Raw genomic sequence first — 23,243 nt, forward strand, 5'->3', positions numbered from 1 at the left:
TTTATATCAACCGATGACATCTACCCACACGCTGCATAATGTATGCAGGAACTGAGGTGGTTTTCAAAGGAGAATGCCAATTACATTGTCACTGTGAATGACACCAAAACGCTTATACATTTAAAAGACAGTCAGTACAAGGTTGGCCATGCAATTAAAACTCTCATCACTGGTTAAATGTTTAAGTTACAAAAAAGCACGATATCGGGTATAAAGCTATGTGAAAAAAGAAAAGGGAAAAACTGATGTACATAATTATATGTCAATATTTTCTCTTTGTCTTCTATTTTTTCTGAATATTTAATATATATGATATCTGTACAATAAAAGCAGATTTGATCAACCTTTGTTTGTGCACACAAACCTGGACAATAAAGCTGACTCTGATTTATCGTCATACTATATTAGATTTTCTAAATTAAAGTAATCAGAAGTGCTTTGAATTTGAAGAACGCATTGTTTCTATGATAATCCCTGCTGCACCATCTGGAGACGTTTTTGAAAATAATTTGATGTTATATTCATTAGAACATAACAATATAAAGGAGAATGCCAATGATGTTGTCATTACACAGGACATTGATTTCAGCTGAAGCAGTTTATGTTAAAAAATTATGTCTTGCAGAAAAACAAAATTAGGGTTGAAGAAATTCTGGCCCATAAATCTGCAGGAGGGACTTCCATTGTGCTCCAGCAGTAATGCACAAATCCTCTGGTGATGGGTCAAGTCTGGTGGTGGTCAGTGCATGAGAGACGAACCACAAAGCACAATGAGGTTTTTTTTTTTTTTTTTTCCTGTAAATGAGTTCATTTCATATAAAGACTGAACACATGCATTAATTGGATGAATGAGAACAACTGGGAACATTTTGTCCCCTTGTGACGCAGACATATTAGTCCATGCACTTGTTACATTATTACAGGATAGAATTAAAAAATAAAAATAAAAATTAACCACAATGTCCCCTGGAAAAGCTCTAAAAAATAAACATTCTGATTAACCAAGATACTGCAGCATTTGTTGTGATGAGAATTTCAGATCATGCATATTTTCCATGAAATTGAATATTATTGAAAGTTACTTTTTTGTAAGTCAATTCAGTAAGCAAACCACTTCATACAGATTAATTGCATGCAGACTGACGTTTCTGATACTTAAAACTTCCACGTACAGATGATGAAAACATTATTTAAGTTTAGGATATTTAAACGTGTTTTTTTATGAGATCTACATTTTTGGAAAAGTTAAGGAGCATATCTATGAATCATCTGCTAAATATAATGCCATTTTTTAAAGAAACATACTTATTGAACAGAATAATATCTCTGTTCTGATTTTTATAACATAATGCTTGGAATCTAATTAAGTTTAAGGAGGCAAATTTATCAGGCTGTTGTTATAATTAGTGGTCATAGTGTTTTGTTAGAAACAGAAACTTTGAATGTACAACAAAGTTGTTTGACAAACATCTCACTGAGTCAATGGGACACACAATGCTGCATATTGAGAGAGAATATGAGTGAGATGTGAATGGACTGAGGAAACTTAGAGGTGCTGTGAAGCATTTCCAAGTGTTAGTATTGCTGCTGCCAATCGATTAAATATTTTTATCTGAATAATCACACTGTGGCGTTGTGATTAATCATGATTAATCGCTGTGCCTAGTGTTGTAAACTTGACACATGAATATGCACACAGTTGTGCCGGGCCTTCCTATAGCACTCCCTCCAATTAAAGTGAAAGAAATTATTTATTTTTTTTTGTAGCAGAAACCAGGTAATGTAGCCTTAACAACAGCACCCCAAAACTCACCCCATTACATCTGCAAACAAGTGGTAGCAAACTTGTTCAGGGGGCAGCAAACAGATAAGATATATTTTATTTTCTTAGGTGCTCCTCGCCTTTCTAATGCCACCCTGGGCAACTGCCCACATAGCCCAAATTAAAAACTGCCACTGTATGCACATTTTCAATAAATGTTTTAATGTCCCAAACCAAACATGTCTGAAGATTCTGTTCCCTTTTTTTTTTGTTTTTATTGAGGAGTGTTTTAAGGAAGTAGTTTTGTTTCAAATGTTAATTTAGGTATGTGCCACTCCATTCATTTCCTATGGAACTGATGAGGTTACAGTCGCTTGTCCTCATACAGCCAAGCAACCGGTGTAATTTGTGCATGTGAAATTGGATAAAAAGAGGAGTCTGTAGTTTATGTGCTGCATGTAGCTCAAGTGGGAGAGAACAGCTTGGAAACTCAGAAACACTGTTGTCTCTATGTTGCTCGGTAATGAATTGGAGATCTGTCCACTGCCTCTCTCCCATTGGCCATAGGAAAGAGAAAATGGAGAGATGGATGGATGGTATCCAGGAGTTGAAATTCAGCCTGGGAGCTTCGTTTGGAGCGGCCTTTTATCCAATCGCACACAAAAGTGGAATCACAATTTTAAAATGACAGAACTTTCTGTGTTGTATGAAAACACTAAGTTTTTCAACAATCAAAACTACTGTGCGTGTGTACGTATTCAATGACAGACAGTCAACAAAAGTTTATTAACCCCTTAACTGTCTCCCTGAAAATGCTTACATGTTGTCCAATGGGTTCAGGAGGACAATTGTGACATCATGACAGTTATACAAACAGCCTATAAAGCAAATGTTGGGGAACACAAAACAATTTTCAAAGTTATACAGGCCCAGAGATCAAGAAGGGAAATTTATAATTTTATAGGATGTTTTTACATCTGAAAAACCTGAGGCTTGGATTTTAAGAGGTCAACATAATACTAAGGAAAGAAACATAAGTAATTATGCCGTCCTAAGTAAAAGGCCTGTGCCTGACCTTTTATTTTCATGGTTCCTGCTCCAGTCTCATGTTTCTCCTCATTTCTACTATGACTGGAAATACCCTGTCCCTCTTTTACAACTCTTAGACCACAGCTGACACCACAGCAATAATGATAAACTGTATATGACTTTTGCAAAGAATTCAGTGTTAGAGTACAAAATCGATAAGAAAATCAACTTAAGAAAGGCACTAAACAGGGTTTGCTGTGGTTGCATGACCCACGTTTGGAGGCCTTGAGTCCTCGATGCGGTCGTCGCAGGTCCAATTCCCTGACCCGTCGACATTTACCGTATGTCTTCCCCCCTCTTTTTCCCTCTTTCTTGTCAGTCTACTTTCAAAGAAAAGACACTAGAGCCCACAAAAGACCCCCTGGAGGGGGGAAAAAAAGCACTAAACAGACAGGGATTTAATGACTCACTTTATATGTATATTTCTTGAGCTAGCAAGAAAACAGAACAGGACAATTACATGTATAGTCTGAATATTCAGATATATTTTCTAAATTTGAACACAGACTTTCTCCTAAAATGTATATATATATATATGTATATATTAGAAAGACATTTGTCTTCTGGTCAGCTGGTGAATTATTTTAACTGATGGAGCAGATGAATTATTCATGCATGCATGGAGTAACACTACTGATAGGCTGCCTTTATTGTTCTGTGTGTCCTGAGCACATTGAAAAACAAACAAACAAAAAAACCCCCACTATATGCCAAGACTAGGGCCGAATTGTAGAACCATGCAGACAGTGCTTGCTTAAAGGGTGAAAGAAAATATCTATTAATTTGACCTCATGCTACCTTTTTTGTTTTTATTCTGTGTACGTTTTTCAGCCACTTCCATGTCTTTCACCTGTCTTTTTCACATATTGGCTAACTTAACCCACTCCTCCTTACTCCTTTCTCTTTCAAATTGGCATGCAAACTATCAGGGAGACCCAGTCTGGCCTTTCACTGCATATGGAGGACCAAAGTGGTTGTGAGGGCGGCAGCATGGCAGCACTTTATTTATGGGGTAGGAAAATAAAAACACATTCCAATCACTGGTTGGTTTTGCCTTTAACACACCAGCTGCTTGGGTAAACTCCAATGGCGAACCAGCCAACGATGCTATGTGTCCTGACAAACAACCCACAAAAGGAAGTGGAAATTCTAATTTTAGATGTGGTCCAACAGTAAATATTGCTGAATGGGAGCCATAACAACAATTGCCAAGAGTTTCAACAGACAGCAACACTACTGGAAAAATATCTAGTCAATATTTTTAGCCTCAACTCTATACTCGAAATCACAGAGAGTTGTTCTTGCACTCTTTAATTTTCTTCCACATTTAAATTTAGATTACACACATGTTGCACACCAAAAATCTAAAAAGAAGTATTGGTAAGGTTACTCTAAAGAAATGCAGACGCAAACATTCTAAGTCACACATCTCTACGTATCCAACAATGCATAAACAGAACCACACTGCAATCCCACAAGGGGAGGCTTTAGAATAAAACTGCAACTTCCTTTCTGAAGGAAAATGAAAGAGAAGGACAATGGATAATAGTGAAACACCTTCACAGAAGATCAACTTCAAAAGTATAATTATTTCTAGCTTTTCTCTCTGAGCAGCTATCGCTTCCTCTGTTTTGTTTGATGTATGTTTGTATATAGTTTAACTGTGGTGTGCCACACTTTTGAAAAGGTGAGTTAATTTTTTTTAATCTGAACTCCAAGTCAGGTTCCAGATCCAAGCACCTAAAGTGACTAATGAGCCTGTTTTCATCTTCAAGAAGAAAATCCTCGGCCTCTAAAGCTACACTCGCTGAGGAGGAGAAATATAGATAAACTAGATGACATGAATTCACTGTTGAGTTTTTTTGCATTTATTCCTTTTCTGAGGATATGGATGGTAAAGTAGCTATATTATTTATCTGTCTTGAAAGCTCAAGCCAAGAGGTTGAATAAGAAATATTTGTACAAGATTAAAGGACAGTTATTAAAGCCAAGACATACTTACAAAGCAATACAAAAGATATTATCAAAAGTCAAAATTGATGAAAAAAAACTTTGGATTTTGATCTTAGCTTGAAAGAAATTTGAATGAAACATATTAATGCAAAGCTATCTTGCATTATGTTTAAAACATGATTTAGTTACCCTTTCATTTTATTTAAATCTGAGATAGAAAAAAACCCCAAACAGTGGTTTCTAAATCCTTACTGCTTATTTAAATTTTTTTTCACACATATTGGGGAAAAAAAATCCTTTGAAGTAAAGAAAGTCACGGGTGCCTCAAACAGATGTTTTGCATTGCAATGGAGGCAAACATAAGAACTACCTCAAGAAAATAATTTCTCTGCAGCTTTAATTGCCATATCGCTTAAACAGTTAATAATTAATTGTTCTACAACATAGAATGTTCTTAATATTGCTGAATCTTTCTTTCATATACGCAACAATATTAAGTGTAATATTTAAGTTTTCCAAAATCATGTCAACCCAAATCAAATGAAAAAACAAATATAAATCAACTTGGATAATTTCACATATTGGGTCCAAAACTGCATAACAGAAATTTAAGCGCAGTCAAAGGCGAGGTACTTGTAGCCGGCTTCTGCAACCTATAATGGAACGGATATCCCTTCACTGTCTGAGAATATTCAGTCTAAACTGTCAGCCTTCCAGAATGTCGTTGTTGATCTACAATGCAGATAAAGATGCATTCATCCTCTTGGATGTTTTACCCTTTGAATGTGTTTACAGGATTTTAATACATGAGTTTTAATCTACTGATTCTGATTAGTAGACAATTTATTATTTTTTTCTTTCCTATGGACAATAGCACCTAAAATAGTAACAATAGAAGTGAGGCATATTATTTGAGAAAGGTATTGTTTAAGAATCTAACATTGTGTACACAAACCTTTTTGTCACATTTGTTAGACACTCAGTCAGCTTTCATGTTTGAGGTTAGTTCAGATGACCAGAGTTGTGTCTGTTTGCTACAAGATTGAATAGTAGAGGGTTAGAGCCAGTAAGCTTGAACCCCTGAGTTTTAATTTCTTGAAACTCAAAAATTGATATGAAGTTGTTACTCTGCATTTATACAATATCTGAAAGCCCAGAGGATGATGTAATAGTTTTGTAAGCTTTTGATGGGATAATAATAAAAGTTCTCATGTGACATCACACTTCAGTGAACTTTATAACTAATAGCAGTCTTGGTAGGCAGTTGTAATGGAGTTGCTATAGCAATAATAAATGAACTACAAACTTAGCTGTTGCTATTTTTCCCCATTGTCATAGTTGTATTTAATAAGGTGTTAAAAAGGACAAGAAAGAATGGATGACTTCTTGTGTGTCTATAACAAATTAAAAAAAAACAGTCAAGGGCACACAGCATAAACTTGTTTTAATGATAAACCACTTTATAAACTATTTCTAATCAGCATAGGAAAGAAGTTATTTAAACAGTGTAAAAATAGTTTTAAAGGGCATTTTTCCAAACTATGCTTTTCAGTGAACCATTAAGTAAAACAGGCTATCGGGCCCCAAGGAACAGCATGTGGCCTTCAGGTGGTGCTCTGATAATATTAGACATATTTTTAAAAAAGCAAGCACCCACCTGTTACACATTAAACACATGAACTAAACAGAGAGCAGGGGCTCAGTCAATGGGTTAAACTGATAATTAACAAAATAAGAAGGAACACCCAATTGTAGTGAACAATCCCACTTGAACTGCAGTGCGTCAGGTAATCTGTGAAAGACAAAAAGCAAAGAGATTGTGTGTGGGATTAAGTAATCTTTCACAAGGAATAGCTTCAGTTACAAGATTTAATTTCCTCTGAGCTGAATTTTTGTTTTAAGAAATTAGAGCAAACCAGAATGGCGAATCTCAACAGATAAAACATCTCTTTTTGAGGTATTAACAAAAACTTTCCAACTAGACATGCTTTATATGAAACCTAACGGGTACATTTGTGTCAGACTGTGTAGAGGGACTTGTTAGTGTGTCTCACCTGACAACTTCTGATATTCAGGCATCAAATTGTTCCACAAATGACATTCATTAGCTTTTAACTTCTTCTTTATTCCTTTACTATCATCATTCAAAGTAACATAGTTCTGAGCATCAGCGGTAAACAACGGCCAATCACCTCCATTAAACCCTGGATTTCTGAAAAGGTAAAACAAAAGAGTTTTTAGGTTTCTCACAATCTCTGCATGACTGAATGAGAATCTGTTTAGCCTACCCAGTCCGAGAAAAGTTGCCAAAGTGCTGCATAATCTTCTTGGACACAGTCATTTCATCCCACGTGAACCTACGGGACTCATTCAGAGGCATCCCAAAGACAAATTCTATCTCGTAGCCATGCATAACACCCGCCCATTTTGGCCAGGGATTTGTGGATGACACATGGTCAAAAAAATACAAAAAGGTCTTACCGCCACGTTTTGCATACCTAAAAAAAAAAAAAAAAAAAAGTCAATAAATACATCACATTGCATTTCCTTAGAAATATTGCCACAGTTCAGAGGTGATATATTTATTTCAGTGTACATGAAGCCCCAAACAGAACTCTGACATTTGAAACCTTTTTCTCTAAAATAGGACCGCATCTCATTACTATAGCTATATCCTTTATAGCAGGGGTGGGCACTCCTGGTCCTGCAACTCTTAGATCTCTCCCTGGTCCAACACACCTGAATCACCTCCCAAGTGCAGTCAGGTTCTCCCGAGTCCTGCTAATGGCCTCATTATTTGACTCAGGTGTGTTGAAGTAGAGATGCATCTAAACCAGGGGTTCCCAACTCCAGTCCTCAAGGGCTACCATCCTGCAACTTTTAGATGCATCTCTGTTCCAAAATGTCTGAATTCCCTCACTTGCATCCAATCAGCTCTACAATAGGCTGGTAATGAGCAGTTTATTTGAGCCAGGTGTTTCAACAGAGATGCATCTAAAAGTTGCAGGATGGTGGCCCTTGAGGACCACGAGTGCTATACTATATTATGCTTTTGCTACAAGCAGCATCTAAACAATCAATTATTTATTTTTATCTTGAAAACCATTGACAACATCAAATAATGAGTTTAGTTTGACAACTAGAGGATTTTTTTGACTCAAATTATCAATTTGCTGTTCTGCACAGTAACTAAACAAAACATTTTTTTTTTTTTTTTTGCATTGTTGATATTTTTGTAAAGATAAGAAAACATTCATTTCCCTTAATGCATTGCTACCATCTTCAACTTTTTTAGAATTTGGCCAACTATAAACACATCCTTACATGCACAGGCATATTAAAAAAGTGGCAGTGCTACTGAAATGTATTAAAAATTAATCAACTGAAACATTAGAGTAACTACAGATATTTTAATTACTTATTTCTGGTAATTATGATGATTTTTGCTGACAGATCATACAATTACATAACATAGGATTAGTATGTTACAACAAACCAATTAAACAAAACATTTAATCCAAAACTGTGGCCTAAAGAAAGGTATATTAATAACTGCTTAAAAGTTATTTTTGAAAGGCATTTCTATTCTGAAAAACAAGACTCATCAAAATGCACATTTAGATTTGACATTTGTTGAATATGACTGTATGTGATTGAGATTTTATGTGATGGATTTACACAACAAGTACATAATTTTGAAATGTAGGGAAAATTATGCATTTTTTATTATTATTTGAGAACGTTAACCTGTGTTTTATATTCGTTTCAATTTAAAAAATACTTTATTGATCCCAAAGTGAAATTAAGTAATAGTTCCATAACGTTCTATAAATATACTTCTATGAAGTAGTTCTATAAATAGTTCAATAAAGTTATTTGGTATAACTATCAGGGATCAAGCATATGTACACCACAGTTAGAACAGAGAATGTTTTTTTCTATATAAAAGCATTTATAACTTAACCTGAGACCTGGAACTTACCGAGTAGCAAAGTCTATTACAGGACAACTGAACAGCACATCTCCAACCATCCTACCCATTTCATCACGGTTGGTCTTCTTATTCTCTTCATCTTGCCAATCAGTGTAGTAAGAAATAACGGTTTGTTTAACAATCTCATTTTTAGTTTTCATTACAAGTGGTAAACCGTCCGTAAAGTTCTTCCTGGTGATGAAACTTTCACCCTGGCGAGTGAAACCAGGCATTCCATAAAAAAGAAAGTAGGTTCCTTCATCTTTATTCAAGCCTATCAACAGTTCTTTTTTGGGAAGAGTAGTGCTGTTTAGCAACGTCTGCAGAAGAAAAAAAAAAGACATGATTAAAATAATTATGTTCTCAATTAAAAGTATTCTTGTTGTTAGGTATTCATTGACAAGTAAAACCTTTTTGTTACACATAGGTTTCTAAGATCAGTTTAGAAATGATGTTGAATTACATTGTTTATTGACAATCAATGATACAAGGTTTGCTGTTGTTGTTTAGCAAGAAGGTTTTTGGGTCTTTTCAAATGGTAATTTAACACAACATTCAATACAATTCAAATATTGCAAATAATATGTCAAACTTTTGCAATTCTTCACTTTTTGAAGAAATCCCTAATGCAAACACGTAGAGACTTACTTCTATGTCAGATGGTATGACGTCTCCATCAATATATGGGACAAATGGCAAGGACAAAACTGAAGGCGGAACAAGATTTTCAAATTGCTTGCGTGACATCTTTTCAGGATCAGCATTCAGCAAACAATACTCCAGACGAGCAGGTTGATCCACGGGGCAGCCTAGCAATTTTGCTAGTTTTAAGGATCTGTTTGTTGGGAAAGAAGTTGAATAAAGAAATTAGTTAGCACCAAGGAGGAACTATGTACTATGTAAAGTAAATAATTCTGAACATTTATTAAAAATACCAATTAAAAAATAGGAAAGAAAGATGGGACAAAGACTAACATGAAAAATAGAAGTTCAGGGTGTTGGGATCTTTGATTGTCTTGGTGTTTTTTTTTCTGGATTTATAGTTTTGATCATTTGTTATGCGTGTTTTGTGTTTATTATTGTTTATTTCAGTCTGTCCTTGGTTCATTTTATTACATCATGTTTATTATTAATTTCTTGTGTTTAGTTTAGAATGCATTTGCATTCTCACTAATAAAGATCATATTCTTTTTTTATTATTAAAAATGAATACTTGTCCATTTCATGTGTAATGCAGCAGTTTGGCACTTTGATGATAAATGGAAATAGCCAGCAGTGTAATCAAGCATCCTCCAAGTGCCAATATGCACAAGGTGGCTATTAATACTAATTCAATATTTGAATTAATTCAATATATGGGCACAGAGAAGCATATGTCCATCTACATAACGTGACAAAAAAAGAAAATATATTTACATCCAATTGAAGTCTCCCATCATTTTTTTTTTTAAAGTGGATCACGCTATTTTTGGTAATAACGTGACTTCAAACAATATAAGATTAAAATCATGAAAATTGGGCTGGATCCTGTTCGATTTAAATGACACTGAATGGAATCATATTTCAGTGCAAGTAGGTGAGTTTTGTAGTTTGGTATTATCAAATGGAAATGTTTGTAAACTTTTGATCTTCCATAGATCAAAAGTTTGAATGGTTTACCGCTATGTGTGATGATGCATATTTTTTGGATGATGCATTTTTCAATCAGTATTGGTATTGCTGAAACCAATACTGATCATTTTCATTTAAGTTTATATTTAAGACTCCAAATATAACAGTAATTGGTGGAGAAAGAATGTTGTTCATGGGTGTTTCCTACAAGATAATAGATAACTAAAAGAAACAATTATTTTACTTGACAACATTAATGTTAGTCAGCCAGTTTAGAGCGCAGCCATGCAATTTTTTCCTGATATGAAAAAGTTATGGCTTCATGTCCCTCACCTCATTTTCTCGCTCCCTGTTTGTCTTGTTTGCTTAAAAAAATAACGTGATGGATGTTTTTACTTCTACAAATGTGCCTGTAATATTTGTTGTAGTTGTATGTATTTTAGTATTACTAATGATTATTTATTTTTAAAAATTCAGCTGATCATTATATAAAAAAACCAAACAACTCATCTATTTATCTTCTGTTGCTAGTAACAGAAGCCAGCACATCTTGTCCTCCTCCTCTCTGAACTTCCATATATGGTAAGAGTGAGCATTTCATCATACGGCTTTGATCAACTTATCTTAGTTTAGACTCAAATTTTAGATATGTGTTCATTGTAATTGTTGATGTTCCTTTAAGGCAAAGAAAATAACTGGGAGTAAACTATTAAATCTGATTGAGATGCTGTGGAGGGATTTTAAATGTCACTGATAATGGCTAATGGAAATCTTGTTACACTTATCGGTGTAACAATGATATATGAAATGAAATTTATTTGAACATGATACAAATATAAAAATAAAATAGTGCACAGTAACAAGAAGTGCATAAGAAAGAAGAGAAAATACAGATTTTTTGTTTCAGTTATAAACACCATCTTTTGGTGTTTATACAGTAATTAATTTTTCACATAAAGCTAGGTTGGTTTGGATTATTAGTTGAAATTAACATCTGAAAACAGTTTTTTATATTTTCTAAGATCATATTTGACATTAGAAATAGTTTAGTTATCCATTAAGTACACTAAAAAAGCAAAAACATAAGAAAGCTGTGTCTTATTCAAGACATGGAATTTTTGTACTCATAATGCTATTTTTTTGACACACATTGCACTGCATATGAGTGGAAAATAAAGCTTTGAATGAATGTATTCTTTTATGCTTTATTTCCAAGTTGTCCTCAGTACCATGTGCCAGAACTGCTCTAGAATATGTTCAAAATTACACTTCAGTATCAAATAATTTTTACTATATGGCTATAAAATATTTTGAAAGGTAATTATCATACTTCAGAAAAGGACAACTAAATGATCTACACAGAATCCCCAGGAACAACTAGCTCAATACTAAGCACACATACCTGTCATATATCTCAGTTTTATCTGCTATGGCCCATGCTGCATTAGGGGCGCCGCTCTGCATCACAGCCCTTTGAAAGAGGCTCTGGCTGCCTGGAGAGACCAGGTGGAACCCCACAGATGCTGCTCCAGCACTCTCCCCAAATATTGTTATCTGTGAGCAGAAGTAAATGTCAGTGCATTTACATTAATTCATCCATGGTCCATACAGTACAACTCTGATTTTAGGAAAAATAAGGACAATATTATTTTACCTGTTTAGGATCACCTCCAAATGCAGCGATGTTATCGACCACCCATTTAAGTGCCAAACGCTGATCCAGTAGACCTTGATTTCCCCGGATGTTAGCATTGTTAGGAATAGCCAGAAAGCCAAATGGTCCCAGTCTAAAAATCATGACAAGAAAAAAAATTAAAGTACTGAAAGCATTCACCATGTCAGTGCTGTACTCAACATATTTAACTGTTGCTACCACCTTGTGTTAAAACTGACCTTTGTTATCATTTCTGAAGATAAAGCGATACAAAGTAAACTTTATCAAACGTATAGCAGTAACAAGAAAAATTATGACAATATATGTAAAACGATTCAAATGGTAAAATGTGATTTGATGAATATAGCACTATTATAATATAATCCACAGATATTATCTTTTTAATAAGTAGATTTTGGCAGTATACTAATGTTACAATGTTATTTGTATTTTCATTCCATTTTTGGAATGAAAATGGTGATCGCAGAATATGCACCAATTAGATGTCCAGATGACCCCGAGCCAATAATGAAGCCGGGTGATGGTTTAACTCTTTAATCAGCAGGTTACAACTACTTCACAGGCCGGATGTGTGTGGATTTAAATGTGTGGTTCCACAAAGAAAATTAACAAATACAAATTACCATCCATCACGAACACAGATTCTCTTTTACAAACATATTATAATCACATTACTTGTCCTTTTCATTACTACTAAAACTAAATAAAGGAAAAGAAAGCCACAAAATAAGGTTTACCATTTTAGAATAGAAATCAGCTTAGCCTACCTAGCCTTCGCTTATTCTAAAAAAAAGTATCTAATAGAAAATGTCCAAATACTAAAATACACATATAATGCCCCTCAAACATAAATACACTGCAACCTACCACTGGACACACACGAACGAAATCACAAAACCACCCTCAAACACCAGGTCTACCCACAAAGGGCCATGCCGCCTGGTGGCGAAGCTGGGAACTACAACATGGCCTTCAGAACAAGTACCGGTATATTCAGATAGACAAATATTAACTACCGTATATTCCGGACTATAGAGCACACCTTACTGTAAACCGCACCGACAAATTAAATAAATAAAATAAAAATAAATAAATGAATAAGACTGGAAAAGTACATATATAAGCCGCACGGGGCTATAAGCCGCTGGTATCTCCTCCACGCTCGGTTTTCCACAAGGACACAGCAGAGGGCTGCGTCCTTAATAAATCTGCTATTAAGGACGCAGCCCTGCGTCTCCAACGCCGAACCATGGATTCGTTCAAGCTGAGCTTATGTGCAGAGGCTCTGTTTCCCTCCTATACTGCCTGATCGATACTCCTAAACTTAAAAGCAGCATCTTTTTCTTTGTGTTGTTTCCTTGATGAGGGGGTATGAGTTTGAAGAAATTTCTCCGTTGTGCCTGCTGTCAGCATGTACTTGTTCTAATTGAACATTAGCACTTTATTCTTTTATTTCCAATTTTGACTTCCAAGGATTCATTTCCTGCTAAAGAGCCCCCTGGTGGTTGAAGAAAAATCCACAGAAAAGCCGCACTGGACTATAACCCGCATGGTTCAAAGCGTGGGGAAAAAAGTACCATCTTATAGTCCGAAAAATATGGTTGTTCATCTTGTGAATTTTTTGTGATTTTCCTTCTTCTGGCTGTAGGGAGTGAATATGAACATGTTTATATTAATGTTTTCAAGATGAATATTGAACTCGTTCTCAGTATTTGATAACCAGGTCCGTCAAACTGATGTATGAGATGCCTATTGTAGACTTTGTAACAGCGTTTCTCCAGTCCTGGTCTTTTATTTTCTCTTCTAGCTTCAATGTTCCAGATGACTCTCATGTCTGAACAAATGAGTCAGAAAAGAGTCGTGGAAAACTTGATTCTGTTGACATAATCCTTTTCTTTCAAACCAATGAAAACTTGATGAAATGTTTTTGAGCAGAAACAGCCAAACATGCAGAAAGCTGAGTCACAAGAACTAGGATTGGGTACATTTGTGGATTCAATTGAAATGTTTTCTCACCTGTAATTCACAGATACCACAACAACGTTCTGAGATTTACACAAGAAATGGCCTTGGTAAATATCCAGGGAGGATGTTCCTGACATAAAGGCACCTCCATATATCCAAACTAACACAGGAACACGATCTGCGGGTTGGGGTGTGGGTGTCTTGAACAGAGGGGCCCAAACATTCAAGTACAGACAGTCCTCACTCACAGGGGTGTTTGGATTCCACATCTCCGAACCTTCAAACCCTGCAACAATTTCACATCGTTATTAACAGTAAAGTTTGCTTACAGCCAGAGAAGTTGCAAGATTCTAAAAACTTTAAGCCCAGTGAATCCTTAGCCTTTTACACAAGCATTTCACATATTAGATATGCTGAACTAGTTCTTAACTCCTTCAGACCCCTTGTCCACTGGAATGGACATATTTTTCTGGGATAAAACAAATAAAAAAAATTAAGAATTCGTTATTTGCTTGATGGATCCTACAGATTGGTGTCTTATAAAACAAAAACAATGAAGTGTAGACTCTTAACTTGATACCAGTGAGTTTCTGGCATCAGACAAGATGAGAATTTGTATAAAATGAGAGATGGAGAGGACTAAGCATCTGTATTCCATCAAAGATATTAGTTTATGTTCATAGCAACAAAAAATTTTACTCTCAGTATAATTTTAAGTATTTCCAGTGATAATATTTGAAGGTATTTAGAATTTTTTATTATATCCTGCAATCATAGGATTTTTTTAAAAATAGAGTGTCCATCACAGTGGACATCAGGAGTTTGTGTATGTTGTACAAGGCCTAATTATTCATTGTTACCATGCAAAGAAAGAAGCATATATGAGCATTTCATAGCCATTTTGTGATTTGTTAATGTTTTTATGTTATTTTATTTTTTCAATGATAGAGTGTAAACTCCCAGACTTTCTTGAACTGAGTGTACATGCAATGATATCTGCTCTGGAGTGCTTGGATATAGGAAATAAGCCATGTGCAAATAGGGATTAGATGGTAAATTGAGAAGTAAAGCATTCCTAGATTTTCAAACGGTCTCATCCAGAGGTGTTCCAGCTATACAGTGAATCAGTGGGTGGTGTTGTCCTGGTAGATCAAATTGATAGTCTGTACCACACAAAAATCTGGGGAAACAGTCAGTGCCCAGCAGAAGCAATAATACACACTTGCACTGTAACGCATGTATAATCCAGCTGTGCTTTGTGCCACACTGAAACTGCTTCAAGGCTGTTCATCAAAAATGAAAGATTACATGAAAATACCCAGCAAGCTGATGCTTTGTCAACTGTTTGGTAACTGTGTAATTTATTTACATCACTCAAATAATAACATGCCAACACATGTGACACATTACTAAAGTCAAATCTACATTTTGTATTAGATATTTTCTATTCAGACATGCACACTGATAACCAAAAAAGCAGACATCCAGTTTAAAAGGCTGAGATCATGCCGAATTAGATAGTGCATGAAACTCTATGGGAAAAGTATAGAAGTTTTCAAGACATTCTATGCTCATTTAGCTGAGATGTCCACTACAATGGACATTAAAAAAAAACCATATTAAAACATGATAGAAAAAATGTCTGTTTTCCCATAATTTCTAAGCTTATGTGGAGTAAAAATCAGATGAGTAAAAATTTTTTAGACCACTAAATAAAGTTCAGGTCAAATATTTTAATCTTAAGGTTAAAGACCATTTATGACAAATATTGTGCAAAGTCATGGATCGTTCCATAATTTCTTGATTGTTTACAAGCCAGGAACAAGGCATGCGGTGGAAGAGAGCTCCTTACAAGTTTTCAGAGTTGCACAAAATTCCTGTAGATTATCTGAATGTCTTTAAAGGCTTTTCATTGGACATTGGCTGCTTTTTCACTTATTTAAGCACCAAAGTTTTTAGTTTAGTGTTTAGCTGTTCATCGCTAAGAAGAAGGCTGACACGTACAATGATAGCATTATAAAGTTTAATGGGATCCTAATTTTAGCCTGCACATTTCATAAGACAAGGCAAAAGTTCAGTAACTCTCCTCATGAACATGAGCCTATTGTTTGTGTTTGTATTTACCTTGGTGAATATCGTATTGTGGATAAGCGTGATTGGTAAATGTTGTATTCATATTTTACTAATTTATTAAATAAAGGTTCAACAACATTCATTCATACCATTTACATATAAGCATACATTAGTGGAAAACCTCCCCACCAACAATAGACAAACAAAAAACACAGATAGTGACAAGACAATCTAAACTCTTCCATAATATGATAATCAGTACAAACATTGTTGTTGCTATGCCAAACAGCTTAATTAATAATCATAAACATTAATTTATAAATACAGATTTTAATGAAGTATCGAACTGTTCCGTTTACGGAAATGATTTGTGTCCAATTTAAATGTTATTTTGTAAGTATAAGTAAATATAATTTATATTATTGTTCTATAACAACAATAATTTAATTTCTGTTTGGGATGAATGAAGTAGTTTTGAATATAAAGTAATTTGCAGTGTTTTTCTTTTTAAATTAATTTTCCTACACTTGCTATACACAGTTAACGTGTGCCTATGATGGGAGGATTACAAGTGTTGAAAGATTTAGATCTCTTTATGTTTTATGCTGATTTTTGTAGTAGTTAGTTTCTGCTCAAAGTTTTCATGGCAAAAATGTCCCCATCAGTAATGACTGAAAGAATAAAAAGTTATACATACAGTGACATGTCCAACACTGCCTAACATAGACAGGTTGAGAGTAGGAACATTTCTACCTTTAGCTCAAGCACATGTGACAAAATTGTTAGCATCCCTCAGAACACCCCTCAACAGTCATTTATATACCTTGAAAATTATAATTACAATTAAAAAGATAAACATCTATTAAAAATTAACCAACAAAGATCAGACATTGCTTTTCAAATGAAGTTCAACTAAATCATTTTAAATAATAAACTAATGAACAGTCCTGGACAAAAATGATGGCACTTTTAGAAAAGAATGAAAATAGTTTGACCAGACAGGGATATGTTCAATAAAAGTGTGTCTTCTAATGAGTATTCAAGGTTTCTTTAAGCTTGTAGTCAGTCAGTGATGCTCCTGCGACTACAGCTGCACATCATTTATTTAGAAGTTTAAGGTGCACAGGACTTTAGTAAACCTCTCTGGCTGTGGCCGCAGGTGGAAACTGATGGCAAAATAATATGAATGGTAACCAAAGAGTCCAGAACTCAACATCCAAAGGAATTGAAGGTAAACTTAAAGGTCAAGTTACGTCTGGGTCAGAACGCACAATCAGTCGTATGAGCAAAGTAAAATTCATGGGAGACGACCGAGAAGGAAAACAAAACATAAAAATGAGACTGCGATGTAGGAGAAGGCTCATTGACTAGCCACAAAGCTTCTTAGAGAATAACCCTTGGACAGATGAGATAAAACTGGAGCTTTCTCGTAAGGCACATAAGCTTAAGGTTCACAGATGGAAAAATGAAGCATACCAATTAAAAAAAATAAATAAATAAAAAATCTCTGTCCCTGCTGGGAAACATGGAGGAAGCTCGATTATGTTGTGGGGTTGCTTTTCTGTATCTGGCACAGGGTGTCTGGAATCAGTGCAGAGTGTCATAAAATATGAAGACCATCAAGGCATTTTATTTTTTTTTTTCCCTCCAGGGGGTCTTTTGTGGGCTCTAGTGTCCCTTATATGACAGTAGGCTGACAGGAAAGGAGAGGGGGGAAGACATGCGGCAAATGTCAGTCAGGTCCAGGAATCGAACCCGCAACGGTCGCGTCAAGGACTTAAGGCCTCCAAATGTGGGTCGCGCTATCCCCTACGCCACCACAGCACGCCCAAGGCATTTTTGAGTAAAATGTCCTGTCTAGAGTGAGAAAGCTTGGTCTCTTGCAGGTCATGGGTCTTCCAGCAAACACCAAAGAATGGCTAAAAGCAAAATATTGGACAGTTGTGAACTGGCCTTCTGTGTTGCGGTAAATAGAGTTGCATCGGATGCAGGATAATGTTCCCCTCCTGGTCTGAGGTGTTGTTTGTGAGTTTCAGTCTGTAAGAGGACACTGGACTCTGCATCCAGTGCTGACCTGTTGCTGGGGAGTCTGGTTGAACGTAGCTCAAAGGTTTTTTTTGCTCACAAAAACCTTTGAGCTACATCTGCCCAACTGGCAGACAGGAAAATGTCTCATGCAGGACATTTTTGAAACACGTATGGTTACACATAGGATAATCTACTTGTTTGCCTCAGATTTATATCTGTTTAATTGAGGGTACTGTAGTGACCTCTAGTATCAGCATATTATACACTGTACATTAAACAGTAGATAAGAATTTTATGTATTCAACAACTTTTCAATCAACTGCTGCTGTTATGGTTAAACTGAAGTAGTAAACAGTGATATGTCCCATTTGCTTAAATAATAAAAAGAAAAAAAAATTAAGTATTGTTTATGCAAAACATTTTCTGTTTGGGCATTTACTCTGTTTAATCAACCAATCAATGAATCAAATTTTATTTGTAAGGCACATTTCAGCAGCAAGGCATTTCAAAGTGCTTTACAAGTCAGGGGTCATCAAGTCAGGGGTTCTTGCTTTTGCATCCATAAAAGGTTTACCGGTTACACTCCTACTGTGTTATATGGAACAAAATACCTATCGATATTTTTATTCCCACTCACAATCGCACAGTTTAAAACAATGTAAACAGCCTTTCAACGGGCTTCCGGCACGAGGCTCCATACACCTCTTTCACGGAATTTCGAGCAAGGACTCCATCGTCCTTTAGACAAATATATATACGAAACCATTTCAGATTAGATCACTCCACTAAATCTCCCTGATGACAGTGTCTTGTATGGGTAATGTTTTTAATTGGATCCTTCTATAGGACAGACTACCTAGTCCAGTGTTTACAAAGAGATCAAGCAGTTCCTATAGAGGGATTATTTGTTTGTAAACACAGCGGATGCTCACTCAGCTTGACTGCAGCAAGGGTCGGCCGGCCTTTGAAAGCTCACTCGTTGCCATGGTTACCCGCATTTATCTTGCTGTTAGCCATCATCAGTGTACGGTACTACAACTCTTTATCATAGTGTGATAAAATGAACTATGCTGCAAAATTGACATTAGTGAATGAGCTGATCAGCTTTTTATTTTTATTTTTTACTTTTGTTCTATTCTCCAAAATTTAGTCAATGCAATGGACAGAACTTCCATCATATTAAGACAAGTTTTTCAATGATAAACCATATCTAGGTGAATTAAACTCATTTTGATTTGTGCAGTATTTAATCATACCTGGAAACATCTCATCTCGCACCTGGTAGCAGGAATTTGGTAAATCTTGGGCATTTCTCACATCATCCCATTTACTCATAGGCTCTGGAGGACGGAATCTTCGATATTCAGTAGGCGGCTTTGCATACGGAATTCCACGAAATGCTTGAATATAACCATCCAGCACATTAAAAACATTCCCTCGAACTTTTCCATATTTGGTGGTGATTACAGGTTCTTTTTCATTGGCAAATGATGCAGACAGGATGAGAAGCAGCAGAAGCAAAGGCTGAAAGTCTGCCATTGGAAATCTAGGAAGGACAAAGCAAAGGAACAGATACCCGTTATTATTCATTCAAGAACTAACACTTTTAATAAACAGTAATTTTACTTGATTTTATCCTCCTTGCTATTCAGCTATATTCATATCTGATTTTATGGGATCTTATTTTGTGTGCCGTTTAAATATTCATATCTCTCTATATCTAGTTGTTTTAATTAATTTATTTATATATTCTTTCTGGCACATTAAGTCTAAGTTTGTCATGTGAAATTTGTCAAAAAAAACAAACATTACCAAGCACTGTCAGGGGAAATTACTCAATCAGGTTTATTCATATATTGTGCTCAAAACAGAGAGCTTGTAGTACAAATAATGACGAAGTTCAGGGTGAAAAGCTCTCATAGGCAGAGACAACACATGAGTTTTAAACCACACTAAATAATCCAAAACATGAGCGAGACAGTCTGGTTTCCTTGTAGCTGCAGCAAACTACTTCCAACTTTGTGTGTGTAGCCCAAACAGGTTCTTTTGGTGAGAGTACACAAGCATATCATATAACATGATCAACAAATGTTAACTTACAATCATTTTCCAACACACGCTGATCCTGGAACACACCGCGGGATCAGTTGTGTGTTCATAGACACATATCTGTCTATGTCTCTTATTTTTGAGTAAAGCTAACATAATCGTATAGTTTCCAATCAAGTAGATCACAGTCTCCGTGCCCTGTGCAAGATGGTCAGGGGCTAAATGCGGTGAGTGGCATGAACGCTGGTTGTGACAGGCGCACAGCCGACAAAAAACTGATCAAGCTGAGTGTGTTGCTATTTCTGCATCGTCTATATTCTTCAAATATCCGTGAACTCCGAGTGCGTAGCAGTTCGGGTTACTGGTAGTGCACAAACTCTTGGGCAAGGGAGGGGAGAATGCAAGAGAGTGGGACTGCGCACACATGTTCAAACGCATGAATTAATTATAAAGGCAAGCAACTTAAAAAGAAAACACCACACACACACACACACACGCCCACACACACACACACATATATATATATATCCACGTTTGCCATACATACATACATACATACACAAAGTTTTAGTCATGTCTTACCTTGTCAGTCAGTTAAAAATGTATTTGCGTGGACGGAGTCGGGGCAGAGCCTTAATGAGATGAGGAAGGCGTTTACACCCTTTGCCTAGTGCCTACCCGGTGTCCCACCCATAATATGACTTCAACAGCTGCAGCCAACACTGTCATCACAGCAAAGAGCAACTATTAATAGAAGCATTTTTGGTCACAACGTAATTTTAAATAATAATAATAATAATAGTACTGATAAAAAAAATAAGTAAATGATAAAAATCTAATCATTTTAGTTTACTTTATAGTGCTAATTTACAACTGATGTCATCTACTTTATGGGACGAACACACCCAATTCGTCCTCACAAATACCCAAATTAATCCGATAAAACAGAAGGGAAATTTTAGCACAAATCACAACTAGTCCTAGTTAAAATAAAAATCATTCTAACCGAGTTTAAAGGTGTGTGCAAAATTCACATTTTGCAAGTTCCACTTCCATTCTCAACTGCTTCTAAAAACAACCCAAGCGCTTAAAAAAGTTTTTTTCTGCTTGGAAAGGCGATGTTTCAAAAATCTCCAGATAGTTGCAATTAAGGAAAACTACGCCAATACCTAAACTTTACCTAGCAACCCCAGCCGAGCCCATTTTCCCACGAAGTAACCCAAGCAGTAATTCCAGCACCTTTAAACCTAGTCCACACGGCAGGATTTTTGGTCCCGATTGTCCGTTTCCGACATTTTGAATTGTGTGGCGTCCCCCTACTGCAAATGACAACGCAGCTTTTTGACGGTAAGCCAATCAGAAAGCACGGTGACGTAAGCACAGGGTAGACTAACAGACGTGGTGCAAATATGGCCTACTACTAACTACTTTGGAATGCTTACTTTTTACAAATGTTTGAATAATGTAAGTATTATCTAAAGAGACAAAATAAATAAATCTAGCCAGCAGTTGCTATTGCCCTCCTCCTCAATTCAGTTCTCATTTCACAGCACAGGACGTTCTACCATTGACTTGGATTTCACCAGTAGAATTTCTACTGGACTAATCAGCAAACACAGGGAGAAACTGTGAACAATGACATGGTTTTCCTGCACCTTTTAAGAATTTTAGTCTGCCTGTAGTCATAGCAATGACAGCAGAAAAAGGAAACGAAGCCGTCCAGGCCCTGTTTGCCATGCATCCAAATATTGGATTAATGAAATGGATTGATATAATGCTTTTTAACACTCAGAGTTAAAAAGCTCTGAGTGTTGAGAGGGTTCTCAAAGATGCTTTATATTAAATCAATCACTCCCATTAATGCACAAACTCACACTTTGATTATTGCAATCTTCTGGACTATAATCAGTCCCGGGGTAGTCTGAGAGAAGAGAGGCTGCCATTTTGAGCCATCGGCCCTGTTTGGAATCAACATTAACAGCTCATGGCTTCTCTATTTGCAATGGAGGATAGTTGTTTACAGCGCAGGCAATTTCTTTTAAGTGTCTAAGCATCAAACTGATGCATTACATATATCACAAATGTTAGTGATCGGATAAAGTTTTAAACTTCAGTGGAGTCTACGCCTCAAAGAAGCAATCGATTCTCAATAGCTGAGAGCCCAGATCCTCAATATGAAGTAAATAGCTTAAAGCCAGGGGCTGGTTTTGACAAAGCTAAGCCAGTGAAGATATAATATTCAAGTTAAGTCTTCAGGTGGTTGTTTTATGAAGTTATACAAGCAATCTGAGAATGAACATAATCACACAGACACAATATCTAGCAGTTTGGGAGGTACTCTGCACTCATGATCAATGATAAAAAGTTCACTAATTAGGAAGGCTTTTGTTATTAAGCTATTGTTAAATTCAAACTTTTTGCTTATAGCAGGAAAAAAAAAATAAATCTGAGTTTTAAGTACATTTTAAATTGATGGGGCTATCTATGAGAAATATGTTACATTAACAAAGATGTCATGGTGTAACTTGCTGAGGAGGAAAAATCATAAGGAGGATGACATGAATTCACTGTTGAGTTTTTTTGCATTTATTCCTTTTTCTGTGGACATAGATGGTAAAGTAGCTATATTATTTATCTGTCTTGAAAGCTCAAGCCAAGAGGTTGTATCAGAAACATTTGTACAAGATTAAAGGACAATTTTTAAAGCCAAGACATACTTACAAAGCAATATAAAATATAATATTATCAAAAGTTAAAATTGATGAAAAGAACTTTAGATTTTGATCTTAGCTTGAAAGAAATTTGAATGAAACATATTAATGCAAAGTTAGTTTGCATTATGTTTAAAACATGATTTAGTTACTGTTTCATTTTATTTAAATCTGAGATAGAAAAAAACCCAAACAGTAGTTTCTAAATCCTTACTGCTTATTTAAAAGTTTTGTCACATATTGGGGAAAAAAAATCCTTTGAAGTAAAGAAAGTCACGGGTGCCTCAAACAGATGTTTTGCATTGCAATGGAGGCAAACATAAGAACTACCTCAAGAAAATAATTTCTCTGCAG

At 35.6% G+C, this 23,243-nt stretch overlaps 2 protein-coding genes across 4 annotated transcripts in view; both read right to left on the minus strand.

The window, feature by feature from the left end:
* Nucleotides 1-6,229: 6,229 nt before the first annotated feature.
* LOC122832368 (acetylcholinesterase-like) lies at nt 6,230-21,514 on the minus strand. 3 transcript variants are annotated; one of them, XM_044119028.1, is made up of 11 exons: nt 21,418-21,514; nt 20,761-20,900; nt 19,386-19,675; nt 14,080-14,314; nt 12,043-12,175; nt 11,791-11,942; nt 9,426-9,612; nt 8,787-9,097; nt 7,093-7,302; nt 6,859-7,016; nt 6,230-6,596 (listed from the first exon to the last, which is right to left on the minus strand). In XM_044119028.1, the coding sequence occupies exons 3-11, from the start codon at nt 19,666-19,668 to the stop codon at nt 6,508-6,510; spliced, it is 1,758 nt and encodes a 585-aa protein (XP_043974963.1). In that variant the 5' UTR covers nt 19,669-19,675; nt 20,761-20,900; nt 21,418-21,514; the 3' UTR covers nt 6,230-6,507. The 3 variants fall into 3 exon arrangements, with proteins under 3 accessions (XP_043974963.1, XP_043974964.1, XP_043974965.1); XM_044119029.1 differs by having other exon boundaries at nt 21,359-21,499; XM_044119030.1 differs by lacking the exons at nt 20,761-20,900; nt 21,418-21,514 and adding an exon at nt 20,230-20,394.
* LOC122832366 (acetylcholinesterase-like) overlaps nt 6,230-23,243 on the minus strand; it is a 28,891-nt gene continuing 11,877 nt past the window's right edge. The window contains exon 11 of the transcript XR_006370835.1: nt 6,230-6,461. The gene's annotated coding sequence lies outside the window, so the exon portion shown is untranslated. The remainder of the gene's footprint in view (nt 6,462-23,243) is intronic.

The sequence above is a fragment of the Gambusia affinis genome, linkage group LG06 (genome assembly GCF_019740435.1).
Source record: "Gambusia affinis linkage group LG06, SWU_Gaff_1.0, whole genome shotgun sequence".
Taxonomy (NCBI): Eukaryota; Metazoa; Chordata; class Actinopteri; order Cyprinodontiformes; family Poeciliidae; genus Gambusia; species Gambusia affinis.

Bases quoted from the DNA above. Each gene is read 5' to 3' on its own strand.
- LOC122832368 (XM_044119028.1), bottom strand. From the start codon at position 19,668: ATGGCAGACTTTCAGCCTTTGCTTCTGCTGCTTCTCATCCTGTCTGCA. The intron at 7,017-7,092 runs GTAGGCTAAACA...TTACCTTTTCAG, and splicing joins GGCAACTTTTCTCGGACTGG to AAATCCAGGGTTTAATGGAG. The intron at 6,597-6,858 runs GTGAGACACACT...TGTCTTTCACAG, and splicing joins TGAATATCAGAAGTTGTCAG to ATTACCTGACGCACTGCAGT.